Source organism: Pectinophora gossypiella, chromosome 8 (assembly GCF_024362695.1).
Source record: "Pectinophora gossypiella chromosome 8, ilPecGoss1.1, whole genome shotgun sequence".
NCBI classification, from domain to species: Eukaryota; Metazoa; Arthropoda; class Insecta; order Lepidoptera; family Gelechiidae; genus Pectinophora; species Pectinophora gossypiella.
This window is the reverse complement of record NC_065411.1, coordinates 4040032-4060505: the sequence shown is the minus strand read 5'-3', so window position 1 is coordinate 4060505 and position 20474 is coordinate 4040032. Positions and strand designations below refer to the sequence as shown.

Below are 20474 nucleotides of genomic sequence, written 5' to 3'. Positions count from 1 at the left end.
TCACCTTGTGTACGCTGTGGAGAGTGAAAAGGAATGTGAACCTAGGCCAGCGGAAAGTTTGTTTTCGGACTGAAATGAGATAAGCTTATCAGTTATCTCAAACTCTATCTATCTGGTCGAGGTATAATTTGAATAGAGGTTACGAGGCCGGAGTTAATTCTTCTAAGCTCAAGTTAGATTAAAGTTGAGCAGATGGTGCCTTTGCGTAATTTCATTAGACTGTTTTGAGGGTAGGCTTCGGTTGATTTATTAACATCTTGCATCAAATGGTTTTAATTATATTTCTGCAGACTTCTTCGTCCAGTAGTTGAGTGTTGGGCTCATGATCCGGAGGTGCTGAGTTCGATTCCATGTCACACGTCTAACAAAAAACACTTTGTGAGAATGTCCCTAGCTTTGTCATTGCCCGTTGCAGGTTGCAATCACTTGTTTGTCTGAAAAATATACCTAATGATTTCGTGCTTCGGAAGACATTAGGCTAGGCAGAGAGCTAAGATTTCCTTCTAATGAAGCTTAAGAGCCTGACACAACATTTTCTTTTGCTCACTTATTTAGAGTACTCTTTACCTGGTATTTATTTAACCTCTTGCGGTAGATTTCCAGACATAATAATGAAACAATGGGTTTGCATTTTAAAAGGGCATTCGACCTTTATGACTATAAAACACTTTGTTATACTTTTCTACTCATATTTATATAGTATTCTAATGGTATGCTTTTTTGTTCCAGCAACTCAAAGATGAGCTCGGCGAGGTGGTGGCCGAGCTGGAGGCCATGGACGGCCAGGAGGAGTGCAAACAGAACAGCAAGGCCAAACAGATGAGCATAGGCCGGAAGAAGTTCAATATGGATCCTAAGAAAGGTTAGTCTTTCATTTCAAAGTTTTTAAATAATACACACATAACATAGCATCGTGCTTGTATCCCCTAGGGGGTAGACTAGAGGTGTATAGTATACACACATATACACTTTTCGCCAGATATGTGTAAGTCCCATATAATAGGCCGCGAGCCTATTGCCATCACAAAAAACAAATTTAGACAGTCTACGTCCCGGCTTTCCCTCAATCTACCGGTGGGGATATGGAGCATACTCCGATACCAATTATCTATTATCCAAACATGAATTCAAACTCATAAAAAATTAACACATAGACACATAATTCACAGTTTATTAAATTCTTCTTCTATCGGTGAGTTGTGAGGTGGAGTACCAACCCCATCAACCTTGGTGTCAGGGTTACTATTACGCCGCCAAAGGCCCATGACATGGCTCATGTAACGACTACTTACTTACATCAGTAAGTAGTAACCGAGACCAACAGCTTAACGTGCCTTCCGAAGCACGGATCATCTTACTTTCGGACAATCAAGTGATCAGCCTGCAATGTCCTAACCAAAGTAGGGATCACAAAGTAAATTTTGTGATATGTCCCCACCGGGATTTGAACCCGGGACCTCCGGATCGTGAGCCCAACGCTCAACCACTGGACTACGGAGGTCGTTTTAATTTATTAAATTATAATTTATAATTTACACATAAAGCAAGCTCATTTATTACATAATTTTGTTGTTTTTCCTGAATTGAATTCGGCTTTGAATATATACTATAATAACATATATACACATTAAAAATACATAATATCACAATTCATCACTACGTTGATCTATTCAGCCATCTATTCAAATATTAGGTACGAACAAATGATATAATTTAACACGAGAACTCCTGTCTCATGAATCGTATATTCAAACCTACATTAACGTCAGCGACGCTGCACCCCATGTATAAAATACGCGAGCAATTTCTCATATATCTCCCTGCACAGTCTAGTCGGTTAGCCGCATAAACAAATTTCTTTGATTCGGTCAATTTGCTTTGGTTTTAAAAAGCTATTGGCAGTGGCGGTGCGAGTTTTTTGTCAATGCATTAAATGTTGATTATTTTGATGAATAATCCAATTATAAGAATGGCGTTGCATGAGTGCGCTGCGCGTCGCGTGGTATGCGCGAGGGCAGGTGTGACGTTCCCACGGAATAAAGACTGGCCGAGTGACATACACAGTAAATTGTCCTATTCCTGCACTCCGTTACCACCTGACCAACGGACGTTTAAACAATTCCCTCATAAACTACATCCACCGACATTTACCTGCTCAATACAAATTAAACAACATTAATCGCTTATTTGTTAGTTCCGCAATTTTCTAATTCTGTTGCTTGAATTAGATAATCATAGCCTCTGAGCTGTCGTTGAGTAATCTTTCGAATGGTGATGTTTTTGAAAGGGTCGTGTTTGTTTGTGCCCGTAATGTTCACCCCTAACTGAACCCGATACGAATATTTATAGCCAAAAGCGGGAAGACCCTTCCAAATGTTTGCGGCATCAAAATACGACTTTCAATATGAAACCGTAATATTACTGCATTAAAATACGAGATATTTCTTTTTTACTGACTTCAGTAGCAGTATAATGTTTTGGAAGATTCATTATGTATAAGTTGAGGTGAACAGCCTCCGTGGTTAGTGGTTAGAGCGTTAGGCTTACGATCTGGAGGTCCGGGTTCGATTCCCGATGGGGACATTGTCAAAATCACTTTGTGAGACTGTTCTTCGTTTGGTAAGGACTTTTCAGGCATGAATCACCTGATTGTCCGAAAAAGTAAGATGATTCCGTGCTTCGGAGGGCACTATAAGCTGTTGGTCCCGGCTATTAGCCGTAAAAACATCTCCACCAACCCGCATTGGAGCAGCGTGGTGGAGTATGCTCCATACCCCTTCCGGTTGATTGAGGGGAGGCTTGTGCCCAGCAGTGGGACGTATATAGGCTGTTTATGTTATGTATGTTATGTAAGTTGAGGTGTATTCTTGCGCTGCGGTATCGCAGATGCCGTTTGGTTATTGCTAGCTGCTAGGTTGCGGTTCTGATATGACTCGATGATATCCCATTACGCGGGTAGTATCTACCGACGTATCTGCAATCAGCGTCCTGCAATTAAGTAAGATCGAAGGCGGGCTAATGTAGGTTAGGTGGGTTTCTGCAAGTAACGGTGCAAATTACTGCGGTCCGATGCGTGAGAAGTACACCTATATTAAGTAGAGAAATTTAATAACCTGATAGCGCTTAAATAATTAACTGGCATATTCACTTTTCGTTGCGCCTACCTTTGTTATTGTATCTAAAGGTCAAAGTGCTATTTGTGTTATGCTCCTTACAATGATTCAATCACATCACTTAGCAACTGAATGACTTATCCATCGATGACTATCGGATGACTTCATTGTCGCGCGTTTGACATTCTACAAGTGCCGTTCAAATTCAATACTCATTGTAGGCTATTTACATACTCTGCGAGTGTTCTAACCTGTTTCGTGCAGCAAATCTTTTCACACGCGCTAATTAGGTTACGAGTCTGTTGAGAAGTCCCGGCGAGGAGCGTGCAAACATGTAGCGAGGGTAAAGGACTGTCTTCAATGCAAGTTGCTGGCTCACGCTCAAGCACGCTCTCGAGGAGACAAAAGTTTTCACCGACTCCGCTCCGGACACACCATTTCCTAATGACGTCTCCAACGGAGATATAGGCCAAGCACACCGCCTACGTATTTCTAGTTCCTACCATTCAAAGGAATAGTTTAGGTTTCCCCGACATAGCAACAACTCTTCAAAACGTCAAACTGTGCATTGTCTTTACTCGTATTTCACGTTTACAGAAATAGGGGTTCGGTAACCGGAAAACTGAATGACTCCGCCATAAACATCGGTGATACATCATTTCATTATTGTCCGTGTATATATGAAACGTTTTTTTTATTATAGTGTTGTATACTTTGCAACGAATCGTTATTTGTTTAACGTAAAGCTGAGCTGGCTACACTCCAGTTTGGCGTAGGCATGTCGGATTATCCGACCGTCGTTACACGACACGGAATCACGCATCACATTCTCTTATTCGCCTACTTGTTTACTTTTATCTCACTTGGATAATATACTTATATTATATGATTACAACGCTATGCTAGTGTCATTTATTGGTGTTAAATTATACGTTATTAAAGTTGAAAGTGTCGTGTCACGTAACATGTTAATGTATCCTTTTACATTGTTCATGAATCTAACCTTTACTCATAGTTATTACCTGTTATTTCATCTCTTCATATTTGCACGAAATAATATGTCATATGCATGACTGTCCTGGTCATATTGCATAATTCCAGCTTTATCCTTTGCATATGTAATGGTCATGCATAATTCAAATATTACTCCATACTGCACGTGACTTTAGTGGCGTCTCCTTCGGGATATAATATTATGTTTAGGCCCTTAAATACTTTCGAAATGTTGTTATTTTTTGCCTGTATTTAGCGCGTGTATTGCGATTTTCCTGTTTACCAATCCGCCAATGAAACAAGGAAAACTGGAAGCAAGCGGATCTAGGACCATTAATCATCCTATAGCACAAGGCTGTTAGCATTGTTGCTATTGGACGTAGGCAAACTTACGTCGGAACACGTAGATGATCCATTATCAACTTAACTAGTTATGTTTTGTTATTGCTTCCCTTTCATTACTAAGACAGTTCATATAGTAGATATAAGCGTTTTTATATCGATTCTCCGTTCTGTGTATTAAGGCCGATACACACATTGCGAGGCATGTGCTCCGCACGCTTCTTAATGTCGTACCTATGTTCATAATCGTGGCGAGGCACTGTATTCGCGTTCGCTTAGCGTTTAATGTGAAGGTATGTGTTCCGCACGCAATATGTGTATTCGCCTTTACTCAACAATTTTGCATGCCCTATGCAGCTGCGCACTTCATAAAATTGAGCAGAGAGAATGGGTTTTTTCGCTATCTCTCCTCGGTCAAGCCCTTATGGAGGATTAATGGAGGCTCTTCAAACATTATCAAGGATAATGACGCTGCAGATAGCTCACTGTAGTGACGAAAAAATATAATATAGTTCCGTAGAGACAGTCTTGGGTTTTGGATTTGGATTACCATATCAACCTCATCAATCCTGGTGTCAGGCTTTGGCGGCTTTGGCGTCGACACAGTAAAAAACGTGCAATCTCGAGAAACAGATTAATTTTAGGTTACACGAAGGTTACAAGCAATACTGTTACAAGTATTTCTATTTCTAGCTTGTAGTTGGAATTGATTTCGATTTATTTTATTAGGGAAACGGCGGGATGATAATAAATGTCTTCAGACGGCCCACGCGTCTACCCCACAGCCGTGGGGATGCGGGGGCGTGTGACGTCATTCGCAGCCTAGAGAACCACAGACGCAATTTATATTAAATACCCTTTCATCCTTATATAGTTATTGGTTACATACATTTATTACGGTAATATTAAATTAATAAGAACAGGCATCGAACGCAATCGTACATTATTTAAATAAAATATTTCCATTTAATTATGTTGCGTCCAGAACAAAACATAATCAACATGATTTTATTGCTAATTGCGAGAATAAATATGATATTGACTCCCACTTATGTACATTGAAATAATCGTGAGTGATATTCACATAAATGTTGAATACAAGTAAGCAATTATTGTTATTGAGTCACATCCGCGATACATCAATTGATTTATTTGCGAGTCAAAGTCGGTAGGTATTCTGTGTAATTGCGAATTATGTGTTCATTGTTTAGAAACTTAGAATTCTGGCACACACCGGACATTTCATACAAAAATCCCATTTTTACCGTGTGCCGCCTTACCGCGTAAGTGCGAACGAGACAGAGTCCTTGCTCCCCGTTTCTTCTTCGCGGCTTACAGCCGTTTAGGCTAAAGTAAGACCCAGAGGGGGAATAATCGGCGCCCGATACGAATTGGTGCGGGGCGAAGAGTTACCGTTGAATTCGCAGTTTTATTCTTTATTTATGGTTCTGGTCAATATGTAGATATTTCTAGGTATTGCCTATGTATGTTTACACCCGACCGATTTATGTTGACAGGATGAATTCGATCCCGAATTCCCAAATCGTGTTTACTTTGAGCATTGTTCGTTTAGCATTCCACTGGCCGCCGGAAATGGAACTCGGTTCCACTGTGCTATTCCCAGAGCTTTGACATTTTTAACGCTTATTCACCTTGAGACGTGGATTAAGTCAGCAAATATACTCGTACTCTATATGGTCTGCAATAATGAATGTTGTTTATATTATTGCAATTCAAATTCGACGTTTTATTGCACGTTGAAATAATACTCGTAAACCAAAAACATAAATCAACAGGGTTACAAGCAGTCTACATTTTCTAGGGATATTATAATTCATTCCATACAATTTGTGATATTAGTATCTTGTCAGTGAAACATAAAGAAGTGCGAAAAAATAACGACAACTTTCCCAAAAGAGATGAACCAATTAATATGCATTGCGGATAATGAATGAAATTCGCACATTTCTGATTTTCTTTTGTAACGCTTATGAGATGAATGACTTATGAATATTCAATATTTGTATGCCGTGCCGACTTCCTTCACTGGTATTCTCCCAGCTGGTGGTGGAAACGAAGGCTGGACATGTGAAAGATATTACGTGAGAACATTATAGTCTTATTGTGACTCACATACTAATATTAAATGCGAGAATAGCACTGTCTATGGCTTGTATAGCGCATGAACCGATGGACCGTTTCTGATAAAAATTTACACATATAGATCAATATCCAGAGACGGATGAAGTGTACTTTCCAGAGGACCATAGAGTCTATAAGGTAGACTGTTGTATGATGTAGAAGAAGTCTCGAAAAGAAAAAGTATTGCTCTATATAAGGATAATCCACAATATTCAACAGAGAGAGTACGAGAGTATTAATACTTGTGATTTCCTGTAACATGCAGGATATTAAAATCTGCCAAATATAATTTGGCCTTAATATGAAGTGTGCCGGATACTCGTATCTTACCAACAACGTACTTACCAACAACAAGCAATCTCCTGACCAATGGGTACAAATTGATTTGCGGTTCATGTTTCCACATATTCATATTTTCCCACAATGACAATATCATAGCTCTATTAGATGAGCTAATAATGTTCCTTTTTTGTAATATATGTATATTTATATTTAAAATATTTGTATTCCAGGCATCGAGTACCTTTATGAAAATGGTCTACTACAAAGGACGCCGGAAGACGTAGCACAGTTCCTCCACAAAGGCGAGGGATTGAGCAAGACGGCGATAGGCGACTACCTAGGGGAGCGGTCAGAGTTCAACGAAGCCGTGCTACGGGCGTTTGTTGAACTACACGACTTCACGGACCTCATACTAGTTCAAGCACTCAGGTCAGTACAGTCCTCTACACCTCTTAAGGCCCAGACTTCATTGATATGGAGTTGTGCTGAGCGGAGAGGAGTAATTCCGCTGGTTATTTCAAACATCTCTCCGCTGAACACATCTCTTAGAGTCAGTCTTATACCTTGCTTCTATTATTTATGTGTATTTAATTCTTGGATCCCGTCCAGCAGCGTATCTTCCCAGGCAGGTCAAAAAAACAGAGGGGTTTCATGATTGGGTCCTTTCCAGAATGATTAATGATGTTGTCACCGTACGGTCCTATCCAACTTGGGACTTCGTCTCAACATTGGATGGAAGTAGTCTTCTGATTACCTGTGGCTTTGTTTTGCTCATTAGGCATTGCGGGCGTGAAGTTACATATGCATTTATGTGGAACTCTTAACTTCATATGTGTAGCGGAGGTATTTCAACTAAACAAATGTCAACAGATAACTGTGTTTGCTTTATTCGCTCATCTCAAAGATACCATCTTATGCCCCCTATAAAATGTTGGCTCGTTTATTCTAGCCGGCAAACAAAAAGATTATTTTTTTTTCAAAGAAAATTCGTTCTAATATATTTGCACAGAACTCGAATTACATGATGCTTGCGACCAACGATCGAGGTTCATGTGATCGTAATATATTATTTGCCTACTCTTGAGATATTTGATACCGGCGCTTACATGCCGTAGTCTATACGGTTCACTGTTCATTGAGATTGGAGAACTTTCTTCATATAATCTTTCACTTATTATGTTTGAAATAACATAGCATCGCGCCCGCATCCCCGGAGAGGTAGGCAGAGGTGTATACTATATACTCACTCTTCGCCAGCTGTTTTAAATCGCACGTATTGAGGTTTTTCTTGCAGTTTCTTTTCTTTGGCTTTACAAGTTGTGAGACGCTGCAGTTGTTTTAGGCGGATGAGACATTCGTTATGTAAAAATTGACGATTCAAAGTGTAAATACCTAATGAATAAAGGCACAAATCCTTTAAACCTCGCGGCATCAATTATCTATGATCCAAACATGAATTCAAACTAGTCGAATTCAGTGATTTAGTTAGAGGCCGAATCTGTCTCATATAATCTTACAATTATTATGTTTGACGTTACTTATTTACTCAAGACTTATATACTTATTTAGTCTTCACTAAAAACAACCATTTCATGTCAGAGTAAAAATATATACACGGAGTAAACAGAATAAGTTTTTCTCAGAAAAGGCTTGTGTTGTTAGACGATATTATTTACATCTGAAAGTTTGAACAAGCCATTTTGTGGAATTGAAACTGTTAATTTGAATTGGTGGGGTCGTTTAGGCTGCGTCAAAGATACATTATAAGATACTAATCTAGAAATGCCAAATCAATCTAAATTTTGTTTTTGACTTATTTAGGAATTGTAATTAAGAATTACGTAATAACGAGCACGGCGTTTGGCCATGCTTGTTGCTGACGTCATACCTCAGTATTTCCATACAAATACCATATTTAAAAATAAATAAATAAATATTGATATTTGCATCTTTCGTAAAAGTGTCTCATTTGACTGGTTGGTCATGTAGCATATTATTATACAGGTTGTTTTGTTAGTGACATCGTAACGAAAACTTTAAGGGTTGAATCAGACCAAGATTCTAAGTCGTCATCAAGTGAAATTTTCCGTCGAACAGTAATATTTTCATGAATTTTGCGACGGAAAATTCCACTTTATATCAACTCAGAATCATGGTCTGAATTAACCCTCAAACTTTTCGTTACGTTGTCACTAACACCCTGTATTATGTAGTGATGACGTAACTAGACTCCATTGAGGAAGATGGTCGTCGCGGTGTTTGCTTGAATTCGTTACAATTCAATTGACATATATTATGACTCAGTACGGTCATGTGGCATTCTTTGGTATGAACAACAAGAATAATACCTACATGAATCGTTCTGAGAATTACATACCTACTTGTTCTCTTTTGTGTTGATTATTGACGGGGTCGTCATTCTTTTGTCGTACATTCCGACAATACATTATGCGCAGATGTGTATATTGAATTTTATCTTTGTCTCTTGGGTTATGTTTGATACATACATAAATAAGATCACGCTTATTTCCCAATAGGGCAAGCAGAGATCACGGAATTCGACTTACGTTCTTATTTTATTTCCAGTTAGCTTTGAATAGCACATTTTTAATGAGAATTGTCGGACATCGTCACTAACAGCCTGTCTGCCTGGCGAGGACTAGGTGTATTTTATTTGTAATTCTATGTTATGTTACTAACCACTTTGTGATTCCTAGTTGGGTTAGGACATTGCAAGTTGATATTACCTGATTGTCCAGAAGTAAGATGATCAGTGCTTGGGAAGGCAAGTTAAGCCGCTGGTCCCGGTTACTACTTACTGATGTAAGTACGTAGTCGTACGTCAGGAGCCTTTGGCGGCTCAAAAATAACCCTGACACCAGGGTAGATGAGGTTGGTCATTCACCTCACAACCCACATGATAGAAGAAGAAGATGTTACTAATAAAAGCATTATAAAATTACAGACAATTCCTATGGAGCTTCCGTTTACCTGGCGAGGCTCAGAAGATCGACCGTATGATGGAATGCTTCGCACAGCGCTACTGCCAACTAAACCCGGATATCTTCACCAATGCAGACACGTGCTACGTACTCAGCTTCGCCATTATTATGCTGAACACCTCCCTACACAACCCCAGCGTGAAGGACAAGCCTACCCCGGAACAGTTTGTCGCCATGAACCGCGGGATTAACAACGGCGGGGACCTCCCTCAGGAATTGCTCCTGGTAAGTTGATTATATTCATAGATTTAATACGTCAACTTAAAGTTACTGTGGTCCTCTGGTTCACCGGCTTGCTTCTCATACGGGGAGCGCCGGTTCGTACCTCGGTACCAGACTTGCGTGCAGTTTTCACTAACAAAGTTGCCCATTATATACGGCGATACGGCTTACCACTTCTCTCGGTCTAACAGAAATCTTGGTGAGGTGTGGGTACTTAGTTCATCTTGTGATCCTCGCATCCACACCACTACTACCCCAAATAGAGATATAGTCGTAAGCTTATGTTATGTAATACGTCAAATTCATCTAAAAAGCAATATTGCAATTTGTGCATGTGTATAGTAGGTGTGGAGAAATGTCAAAAACAATACTTCAATTGTTTTTGCCTATAAATAATATAAATAATAAATATTTCCGAAATATACAAACAATCACAAAATATTCCGACTATTTCACGATTTCCTTAAGACGTTTTGTAGTTATTATTATCGATGTCCCACTGCAGGGCAAATGCCTCTCTTCTCTCTTTCTTCTTTCTTTTTTTCTTCTTTTTTTCTCTCTTGTAGTTAACGAAGCTTAAAGAACAATTATTTAGGGCACTCCTCCGCGCTGTCCATTTTTCTGGACAAATAGTTAATATTGCAACAAAACTACAATAAGTCACGTGAAGAAAAAAAGAGTAAACTACAATTCGATGAAACCTTGCGTCATTCTCCATAGTTACAGTACAGACGTTAATAATACCTATCTTGTTTATAACGTGCCAAGCAACTGTAGGTGTGGCCTGTCACTCTATGGACAAACGGCTACTGTAAATATACAAGTTTACAGAATTGTTATCAGAAGGTAATGTTACGTTATGTGTGCGCAATATTATCATATTTGTAGAACTAATCTCGAAGAAAATATTGCAGGAAGGTTAAGGGTCCCTCGCTGTATCATTTCGGCGTCAATAGATGGCGTAAGTGTAGGCACATTTTTTTTTGTCATAGATAAACTAAGGTAAATGAGCTCTACACCTTTTTGCCACTACTTGAAGGTCTAGAGAACTTACAAACAATAAACAAATATAAACCCTTTTAGTTTCTTCCGGTTTACTGTAGTCTGAAGCTATTGACAACTTCTTATTTAAGTGTTGTTTTTAAAAAAAGATTTGTAAAGAATTTTACCTTTATTTGTAACATAAAATACAGAAACTTATTAAATACTTTTTATGGGAATGTATATTTAATCAATGATTAAAAGAAAATACATTATTATTTTATCACTCGTGGCACAAATAAAATGAAGCCTCAGAAATAAATAAATGAGAAAAAGACTAAGTTATTTACGTTTTATTACTTATTCTATGGGTTTACACTGAATGCGCTGTGCGTACGCCATCTAGGTAACGGATAGGAACTAGACTAAGGTCCTACCCTTAATCGAGTGTCAGTAGTCGGTTGTAGCTTGGAATACGTTTTTTTTTTGTAATACGTGTAGTTTACGGACCTAATTATTAACCATAAATGTTGTTTGTATTTGCAGTCGTTATACGAGTCTATAAAGACGGAGCCATTCAAAATTCCCGAGGACGACGGCAATGACCTCATGCACACCTTCTTCAACCCAGACAAGGAAGGGTGGCTCTGGAAGCAAGGTGGACGGTACGTAACTTATGAGATTTTGCTTAACTTAGCCTATGTACATCCCACAGGCCTCCCCCAATGACAGTTAATTATTTCTTCATCATCACCAGCCCATTAACATCCCCACTGCTGGGGCACGGGCCTTCCCTATGGATGGATAGGATAGATAATTATTTCTTATTTACTGTTTTTTTTTGCACACGGTAGGAATAGTCTTGGAGTAATGCGATGCGATTGTAAAAACAGCATGAAAATTGATGCTAATTGCAGAGGACAAACTTTATACATCATCATCACTAATTTAAAAGCCACACTCAAATCAAAATCAAATATACCTTATTGCACAGAACTAAATTTTAACAATAAGACATAACACATGAATACAATACAATTTGGGCGGCTGTATTGCTCTAAAGCAATTTCTTTCACTCTTAGCATTCTCCATGCCACTTTTTAGGGAAAAATTAGGCAGTGGTTTCCCTCTTGCTTTCCGCCCCTTTACTTTAATGTATTATTATTTGTATGTCGTTTCCATATTTCGGGACTATGGAGTTTCGGATTTTTGGAAGGCTTGCGTGGGGCCGAAGGCAACACGTAGAGGCCCCATATGACAACTTAAAACAAACTTATATTTTATATTCGCTCTTACTTTTAGACTTACTAACTTCAATAATAAGTTGATTGATTTTATTTAAATTTTCATGTAAATGACCGTTTGTTTCTTAATAAACTTGAAAAAATATATATTCTATCAAATCAAACAATGAGTCATCATCGTCACAATGACTGGCGCTTCCTGTCAGCTAATCTTCGCATCGCCAACTGACATGTTTGTCTGTTTGCCTTTCAGATACAAGTCGTGGAAGAGACGGTGGTTTATCCTGAACGATAACTGCCTGTACTACTTCGAGTACACGACCGACAAGGAGCCACGGGGGATCATTCCATTAGAAAATATATCTGTAAGTATTACTTCCGGGTCAGGGTTAGAACCGGACCTGTCAAATCTTCAGGTTAGGTAAGCGGACCCTGTGAAAAAGGGATAATGCTAGGGAGATTTTTTTTCTTTTTTTTATCGTGTGAGTTGTGAGGTGAATTACCAACCCCATCAACCATGGTGTCAGGGTTATTATTGAGCCGCCAACGACCCCTGACATGGCTCATGTAACGACTACTTAGATCAGTAAGTAGTAACCGGGACCAATGGCTTAACGTGCCTTCCGAAGCACGGATCATCTTAATTTTTAGACAATCAGGTGATCAGCCTGTAATGTCCTAACCAAACTAGGGCTCACAAAGTGATTTTTGTGATATGTCCCTACCGGGATTCTAACCCGGGACTTCCGGATCGTGAGCTCAACACTCAACCACTGGATCACGGAGGTCGTTAGGGAGATGATGATTACTTTATACAGGGTGTTAGGAATCTCGTAACGAATACTGAGGGGAATGATTCAGCTCATGATTCTGAGTAAATATCAAGTGGAATTTTCCGTCGCAAAATTCATTGTTTTTGTGGTTTTTTAAAATTATTTTCAATTCCATACTATTGCGAAGGAAAATTCCACATGGTCTGAATTATTCCTCAAAGTTTTTTTACATGAACTAAGTACGTACCCACACTTCACCGAGCTTTCTGTTAGCCCAACATGATAGGTGTTGAGCTATAATGGTCGAGCCAACAGGGTTAGTGGAAACTACATACATAACATACATAAACTGCCTATATACGTCCCACTGCTGGGCACAGGCCTCCCCTCAATCAACCGGAGGGGGTATGGAGCATACTCCACCACGCTGCTCCACTGCGGGTTGGTGGAGGTGTTTTTACGGCTAATAGCCGGGACCAACGGCTTAACGTGCCCTCCGAAGCACGGAATCATCTTACTTTTTCGGACAATCAGGTGATTCAAGCCTGAAAAGTCCTTACCAAACAAAGGACAGTCTCACAAAGTGATTTCGACAATGTCCCCATCGGGAATCGAACCCGGACCTCCAGACCGTGAGCCTAACGCTCTAACCACTAGTGGTGGGTTGGTGGAGGTGTTTTTACGGCTAATAGCCGGGACCAACGGCTTAACGTGTCCTCCGAAGCACGGAATCATCTTACTTTTCGGACAATCATATTCAAGCCTGAAGAGTCCTTACCAAACAAAGGACAGTCTCACAAAGTGATTTCGACAATGTCCCCATCGGGAATCGAACCCGGACCTCCAGATCCTGAGCCTAACGCTCTAACCACTAGACCACGGAGGCTGTTAAAAGTGTGGAAACTACACTTAAGATAAATTAATAACTCATTGGCGCAAGTCCGATGCCGGGATTCGAACCGGCGTTCCCCGTTTTATTTGTGAAGCAAGCCGGTGTACCAGAGGATCAGAGTGACTCATAATATAACACGTATAATGGTGATTAACTTCAGGTGCGACCAGCGAGCGACCGGCAGCGGCCACATTGTCTCGAGCTGTACGCCAGCGGCGGCGCTGACCTCATCAAGGCCTGCAAGACCGACTCCGAGGGGAAGGTCGTCGAGGGGAAACATACCGTCTACAGGTATACAACTATCTATATTTACAACCCATAGAATAACGCAGTTTAGTACCATTCGTACATAAGTACCACGTAAGTAAGTAGTAGTAGTAGGTACGTGTTCGTAAATTGCGCTCAAAAGTGGGATGAAAAGTTAGAGCAGGAATAGCGATGCATGCTCTGACATTCCGTAGTACGCGATTAGGCGACGAACTGACAACATGTTGACTTTTATAACCCGACCGCGTTACAAATCACGCGCTAAATGATAAGACCTACGTAAACCCCACATACCTATGTATATATCTACGTAATTTTTGTCGATTTTATTGAATGTATATTATACCGCTGCGTGTGAATGTTAGCGTCAAGTTCGTCATATTTTTGTATGACGAGTTTTACTTACAGTACTTATATATTAATATTTAGTACATAAAATAGAAAGTTTAATTTTCGAATACTAATAGGTATACTAACAGGTCGTCCGGCGAACTTAATGCCGTTTGCGGTAAATCTACAATAAGTCACGTTAAAGAAAGTATAGTAATAGATTCCGTCCATCCATTTCAGAATGTCGGCCGCGACAGCCGAGGAGCGCGACGAGTGGATCGAGTGCCTGCGGCGCTCCATCAGCCACAACCCTTTCTACGACATGCTCGCGCAGCGCAAGAAGAAGGCGCAGCACAACGCGCACTCCGGCTCGCACTAGTCAACGCTCATACAGAGAGTATTCACCAAAAAGTCTTCACGTCGCAATCCAGAAGTGAACATACTGGGCTGTGGCCATAACGGATTGACCCCGAATCACATGCTGTCGACCAGGCGAACAATATAAGCTCATGACTATATTCCCAATTAGGGGTAGTCACAGATACAGCCATCACATGAACTAAGTACTCGTGTATCACCGAGCTTTATTAGAAAGTGATTGGTGAGTCGTATCGCCGCTAGAGACATTAAATTAACACTTTGAACGACACAGGAGCACAAACTTTAAGAACAGATTCTAAGTAACACAGAATGACAGGTCACTGACCCTATCTGTGTCTATGAAAGTACAAGTCCAGCCGACCAACTCAGATTTGTAATTATTTCAAGATTTGTCAAGCCTGGTACGATAAATTTTAACGATAAACTGTGATTCGTTTCCCAATTCGATTCAAGCACAAAATATGCTGATCCAATACAGGAGGCAGAAGATGGAAATCCAGACAATCAAGTCAACTGCAATGCTCGAGGGATTACTATTGTCGAATAAATGTTATGAAGGAAATGAATGGACTTCCAAAGTGGCATTGTTGCGTTAGTCAATTCCAAGTGTCAGTGTGTGTGTCGTGCAGAACCAAAACGACCTCGTCTCGGCCATAGATTTACTACTACCGTAGATTGAACATCAACGCTCAAAAAGTGGGACGCAAACTTACTGTTTATATAGCGATGTTGACAGTACTTTACCTCAGTGCGCGATTAGGCGCCGAACTGGCAACACGGGGAAGTGCGTGGTAAAAACTTGCATAATACTCCCGGTCAATCCGAGTCGCAGTATAACCCGACCGCGTTACTAAGCACCACGCGCTAGTATACATAAAAGACGATGCGTACTTTCTTAATTTGACACGATTTTATTGAATGTATATACCGCTGTGTACAAATGTATAGCTAAACAAGCGCCAAGTTTTTGACGCATTTTTGTATCACGCGTTTTATCTATGGTAGTGGTAAATCAATAGTCTCAGGTCTTTTCTATCTGTAGAAGAATTCGTCATGTCTCGTAGCAGGCGTGGTTCAACATTTGGATACAAGTGTAAAGTAGCAAATCGTGAAAAATCAGCTTCTCTCGTATAGTTTATTACGAAGTTTAACGATAGTTTTTACGAGCGAAACGGCTTTAATATCTCGTCAGTTAATGTCCTTGTCAATCTTAAAACTGATTCATGCGATGTATTTATAGATGTTTATCTAACCAGATGCATGCCGTCATGGGACATGACCACAAAGTCCGGATCACGCCTTCAAAAACGAATAATTTATACGTCCAATAATGTTATTGATACGACAAGAGTCTGTCAAACAAAAAATGTGATATTCCCAACCATGGAAGCGAAAGTCAGTATGCTGTACATTGCATTGTACATATCACGAGTAACTATAATCAATGCGCGTCTCATGGTTGCCAGCTAGATGTCCATGTAAATAACGAAGGTAAGACTGAACACAGTTATGTAATTTTTATACATTATTTCTTTGGTAGCTCGCTCTGAGAGTTCATTTCGCGTTGCTGTACTGTCCCGAAGTACTATTAGCCGCGTAGTAAACTGTCAGATGCACCCTCCAATAATACAAGACAGGAAAGCGGTGTTGAGTTGCATGGGTCGCTAAGTTATATTTATAATTTGCAACATGCTATAGTCCAATAAATTATGATTATTAAATAAATGATTTGAAAAATTCTCGTCACTACTTTTTCTTGACAATAATTTTACTCATCGTGGTTTTACCTTTTGGTTAAACCTTAGGATTTGTATTCAATGAAAGTATTACTTTGTAATGTATAAATCAGTGTAGTGTCGTATCTAATGTGTATAAATAGGGTATAGTTAACATTAGTGTAAATTAGCCCTCGCGTTTACTTTCTCATGATTGTAAATATGGCTTTATGAAAGTAATGTTATTATAGTGCAAAGTTGTTTAAATGACAACAAATTTTTAGTTTACATTCCTACATCTCGTCCGATCAACGAAAATGTAATGCTTTGAAAATTCAATTATTTTTATTAGATTGGCGGAGCGAATAATTTATTTCTTATCTGTAATGCAAAGTGTAACAAAATGAGGAGCAATTGTGAATGATATTGAACTTTTAATGCATTGAAATGAAAGAGTTTTTTTTATAAATCTTCTGCAAGTAGTCAATTGTGTGGTCGGTGGTTTTCTTGTATCACATTTATAATGCAATGGTTAAAGCTTTTGGCGACCGCGGTTGTTTTATTTATTTATTAATCAAAAGAGAATGGGCAAGTTAATCTACCTACTCAATACCAACAAGCCATATATCAATGAACAGGATATTTCATCCATATTTTTTGGGGTTATTTGTGTAAAAGTCAATAATAATTATTTTATTATTATTATTTGAAGGTCGAATCGGTGCGGAAATACCGCAGCCGAATTTATATACATAATCTTTTCATTAGCAAAGAAGGCGTACTTATTGTAGAGTAACATCTGTACATATTTGCCCATTCAATTTTCTTTATTTGATACCTATCATGGGACTACTTTTTAAAACATTTCACACCGCTATGAAGTGAATACAAGAATTATGTTTTTTAAATCGGGATGAAGTTTAATAACAAAAATAAGTTTCGTTGTAGGGAATGGTGCCTAAAATGTATTGATCTGTAACTAGGATAGGTTTAGCAATAGTCTGCCTAAATAAGCTGTAAATTTGCCTGGAAAATGTTAATTTATCTCAAGTGTAATGTTTTATATGACAATGGATATGTGCATAATAATGGTGTTGTAAATATTTTGTAAGAAAATGATGAATATACATAATTATCTTTATTTATTGCCTTGTTTTTTTATATTGTTTTTATTACATCCTTTCGATAACTTAATTAAATTACGGCCATAAATCTATATTTATGACCGTATAAAGTAACAAGTGAACGTAGTAATATTGTATATACGTATGATTTCTTAATTCGATTCACACTAGCGTGGTGGGTGGACGGGTCGGGGGGGAATTATTCCTATTTAGTGATTATACCCCTTTTAAAGTAGCAGGATTAGAAGAGACATATCTCGTCTCTTTCGCGCTAATGGTAACGGCAGCTTAGCACGAAAGAAACGAGATATTGTGTCAGTCTAATCAGTAATCATCCACTACCCACCAGTTGGAAAGTACAGTGGGTGGACGGGTCGGGGGGGAATTATTCTGATTTAGTGATTATACCTCTTTTAAAGTAGCAGGATTAGAATGACAGCAGGACAGCGACATAGCATATCGTCTACCATTACCATTAGCTCGAAAGAGACATAATATATCTCGTCTCTTTCATTGTGTCAGTCTAATCAGTAATCATCTACGTTATGAAGGGTATAAAAATTGCCATGAGCTAAACCACACAAGGCCCATCGCCTATAGTCGGTCAGGATTTTGTGAAAATAGGTACCCAATGGTGCTGTATTTGGCTGACATGAAATTTACTTTGCATTGACTTTGAGTCTAGTGCTGTCTTTCACTTACGAGAGGCGTAAGGAGACAGTTAATTTTAGAACTGTCAGATCCAATTAAAAGTAAGTTTGTGACTGCACAATCGGCTCCGTAGCAGAAAAACACGAGGTCATCCTAAAGTGACTAACCCGAAGAACTCATAAACTCATTACAGATTTTCCCGAACATTATTAAGCGCGTTCGACCGTAACGCATCGGAACACACTTCCTTTTCCGACGTCGGTGAAACGGTTATATTGCACCAATAAAAGGTAAATTATAGCGTTTGCGCATGTTGATTCAGCGACTCTATTATAGTTTGACTGACAGAATCATCAGAATGTAAATTATGCTAGTGGAGCGTTACGAAGAAATTCCTTTCACTAAATATAGTAACTTATCAGCTTTTATTTGTTTTTCGTAAACTGACCATAAAATGGACGACACGCTGTGAAAGGTTTGTCTTATGTCTCTGTCTATCCCGATAAAGGCTGCAGGCGTGACTTTACAATGATTACTCCCACGATCGATAGATGGCGTTCTGAGCCACACGGAACACTATTTTCTTTCAAAAGAGCCCTGTCACGGTAATACTATCATACAGTATTCCAACTCCATACAAACGGGCGAAACGCGAGTTATACCTACGTGCTCGGATCTCAGCATGCGCTCGGCATGCAACCAGTCGCGAATGTCGCACAGTGACGAACGGACGGTGTGTTGTATTTTAAAAGATAACCGCGCGATTTTTCATTAAACTTAAAGTTAAAATAAGTACAAGTGCATATTTAATATGACGAGTAGGACATATTGTGCTGTATTTGGTTGCATGAACTCATTTCAGGCGCAAATATTTTTCGGTCGCAAATTTATAAGACAAACATATTTTTTAAATTAAAACTAAGAATAAAAAAAACATGCATTTTTATTAAACACTTCCTATTCCAATTACAAAGTATTTTATTTGTTTAAATAAAAAATCATAATTTACAATCACAAAACTAGATAGAAACTCAAAGTAGGCAGATGTAATTAAAATTCTGTAGGTGGGCAGCCATATCGCATGTTTACGTACCGCGCGGGTGTAGGCATTTATTTCAAGGACACGGCCGAGTTACAATACTGTATGATAGTATTACCGTGGCCCTGTCTTGCTATTTACGCATAGACATTATAAATTAAGTAGCGTAATTCTCAATTCAATTCCCTATTAATTTATTGCATTCTATGTAGTACAATGGGGTGTTACATAGGCATAGGAACTAAAACATGGACCCTGTAGGGCACAACAACTTTGAAGGGAAGAGAGGAAGTGTGTAATTATTAATTAATGAGGGAATTTCTAGGCTACGTTCCGTAAAATAAATATAGATGGCGCTGTGCAGAGTTGCCTCCGTTTAACCTAATGTCATGGACAACAGACATTTTTTTTCTTTAGGTATAAATGATGAACTTTGTTACTACACCCAGGCACAACACAATAATAATAATAATAATAAAACACTTTATTGCACACAAATTCACAAAACATTTACAGGGTAAACTTATTCTAAGGTGGGCAAAGGCGGCCTTATCGCTAAGAGCGATCTCTTCCAGACAACCTTCGGCAGAGGATATAGTACACTTGTACAGCTGCAGACAATCTTAATCTAAAAAAAATCTCAATAAAAAAAATCTAAAAAAAATCAATCTCAATCTCAATCTTAATCTTATTATTCTGATCAAAATAAAGATGTATTGCCGCCGTTTATATTTTTTTAGGCAATGTACCAACCCTGGAAGGTCCTTCATTATGTTATTATCTTCCTCATAATTCATAATTCATTTATTCGCCTTAAAAATAGTATGTACAGTTTGCAGATGGTCAGCATTTAGCATTAGGTCAAAATTTTTACCACATTTTTTTTACTTCTATCATGTTTTTAATTACAGCGAGATGATTGTATAAAAAAGCGTGTTTGCTATTTCTACTTCGACATTTAAGTAACACCAGGTAAGACAG

General features: G+C 38.9%; 1 protein-coding gene across 3 annotated transcripts in view; it reads left to right on the top strand.

Annotated features, from left to right (window-relative positions):
- Positions 1-17824, top strand: part of LOC126368928 (cytohesin-1) — a 51612-nt gene extending 33788 nt beyond the window's left edge. For all 3 annotated transcript variants that reach the window (XM_050013174.1, XM_050013173.1, XM_050013175.1), the window contains exons 3-9: positions 730-862; positions 7103-7301; positions 9838-10099; positions 11624-11742; positions 12575-12686; positions 14147-14277; positions 14824-17824. In XM_050013174.1, the coding sequence (XP_049869131.1) occupies positions 730-862; positions 7103-7301; positions 9838-10099; positions 11624-11742; positions 12575-12686; positions 14147-14277; positions 14824-14962 (1095 nt within the window). In that variant the 3' untranslated portion in view covers positions 14963-17824. The remainder of the gene's footprint in view (positions 1-729; positions 863-7102; positions 7302-9837; positions 10100-11623; positions 11743-12574; positions 12687-14146; positions 14278-14823) is intronic.
- The last annotated feature ends 2650 nt before the right edge of the window (positions 17825-20474 follow it).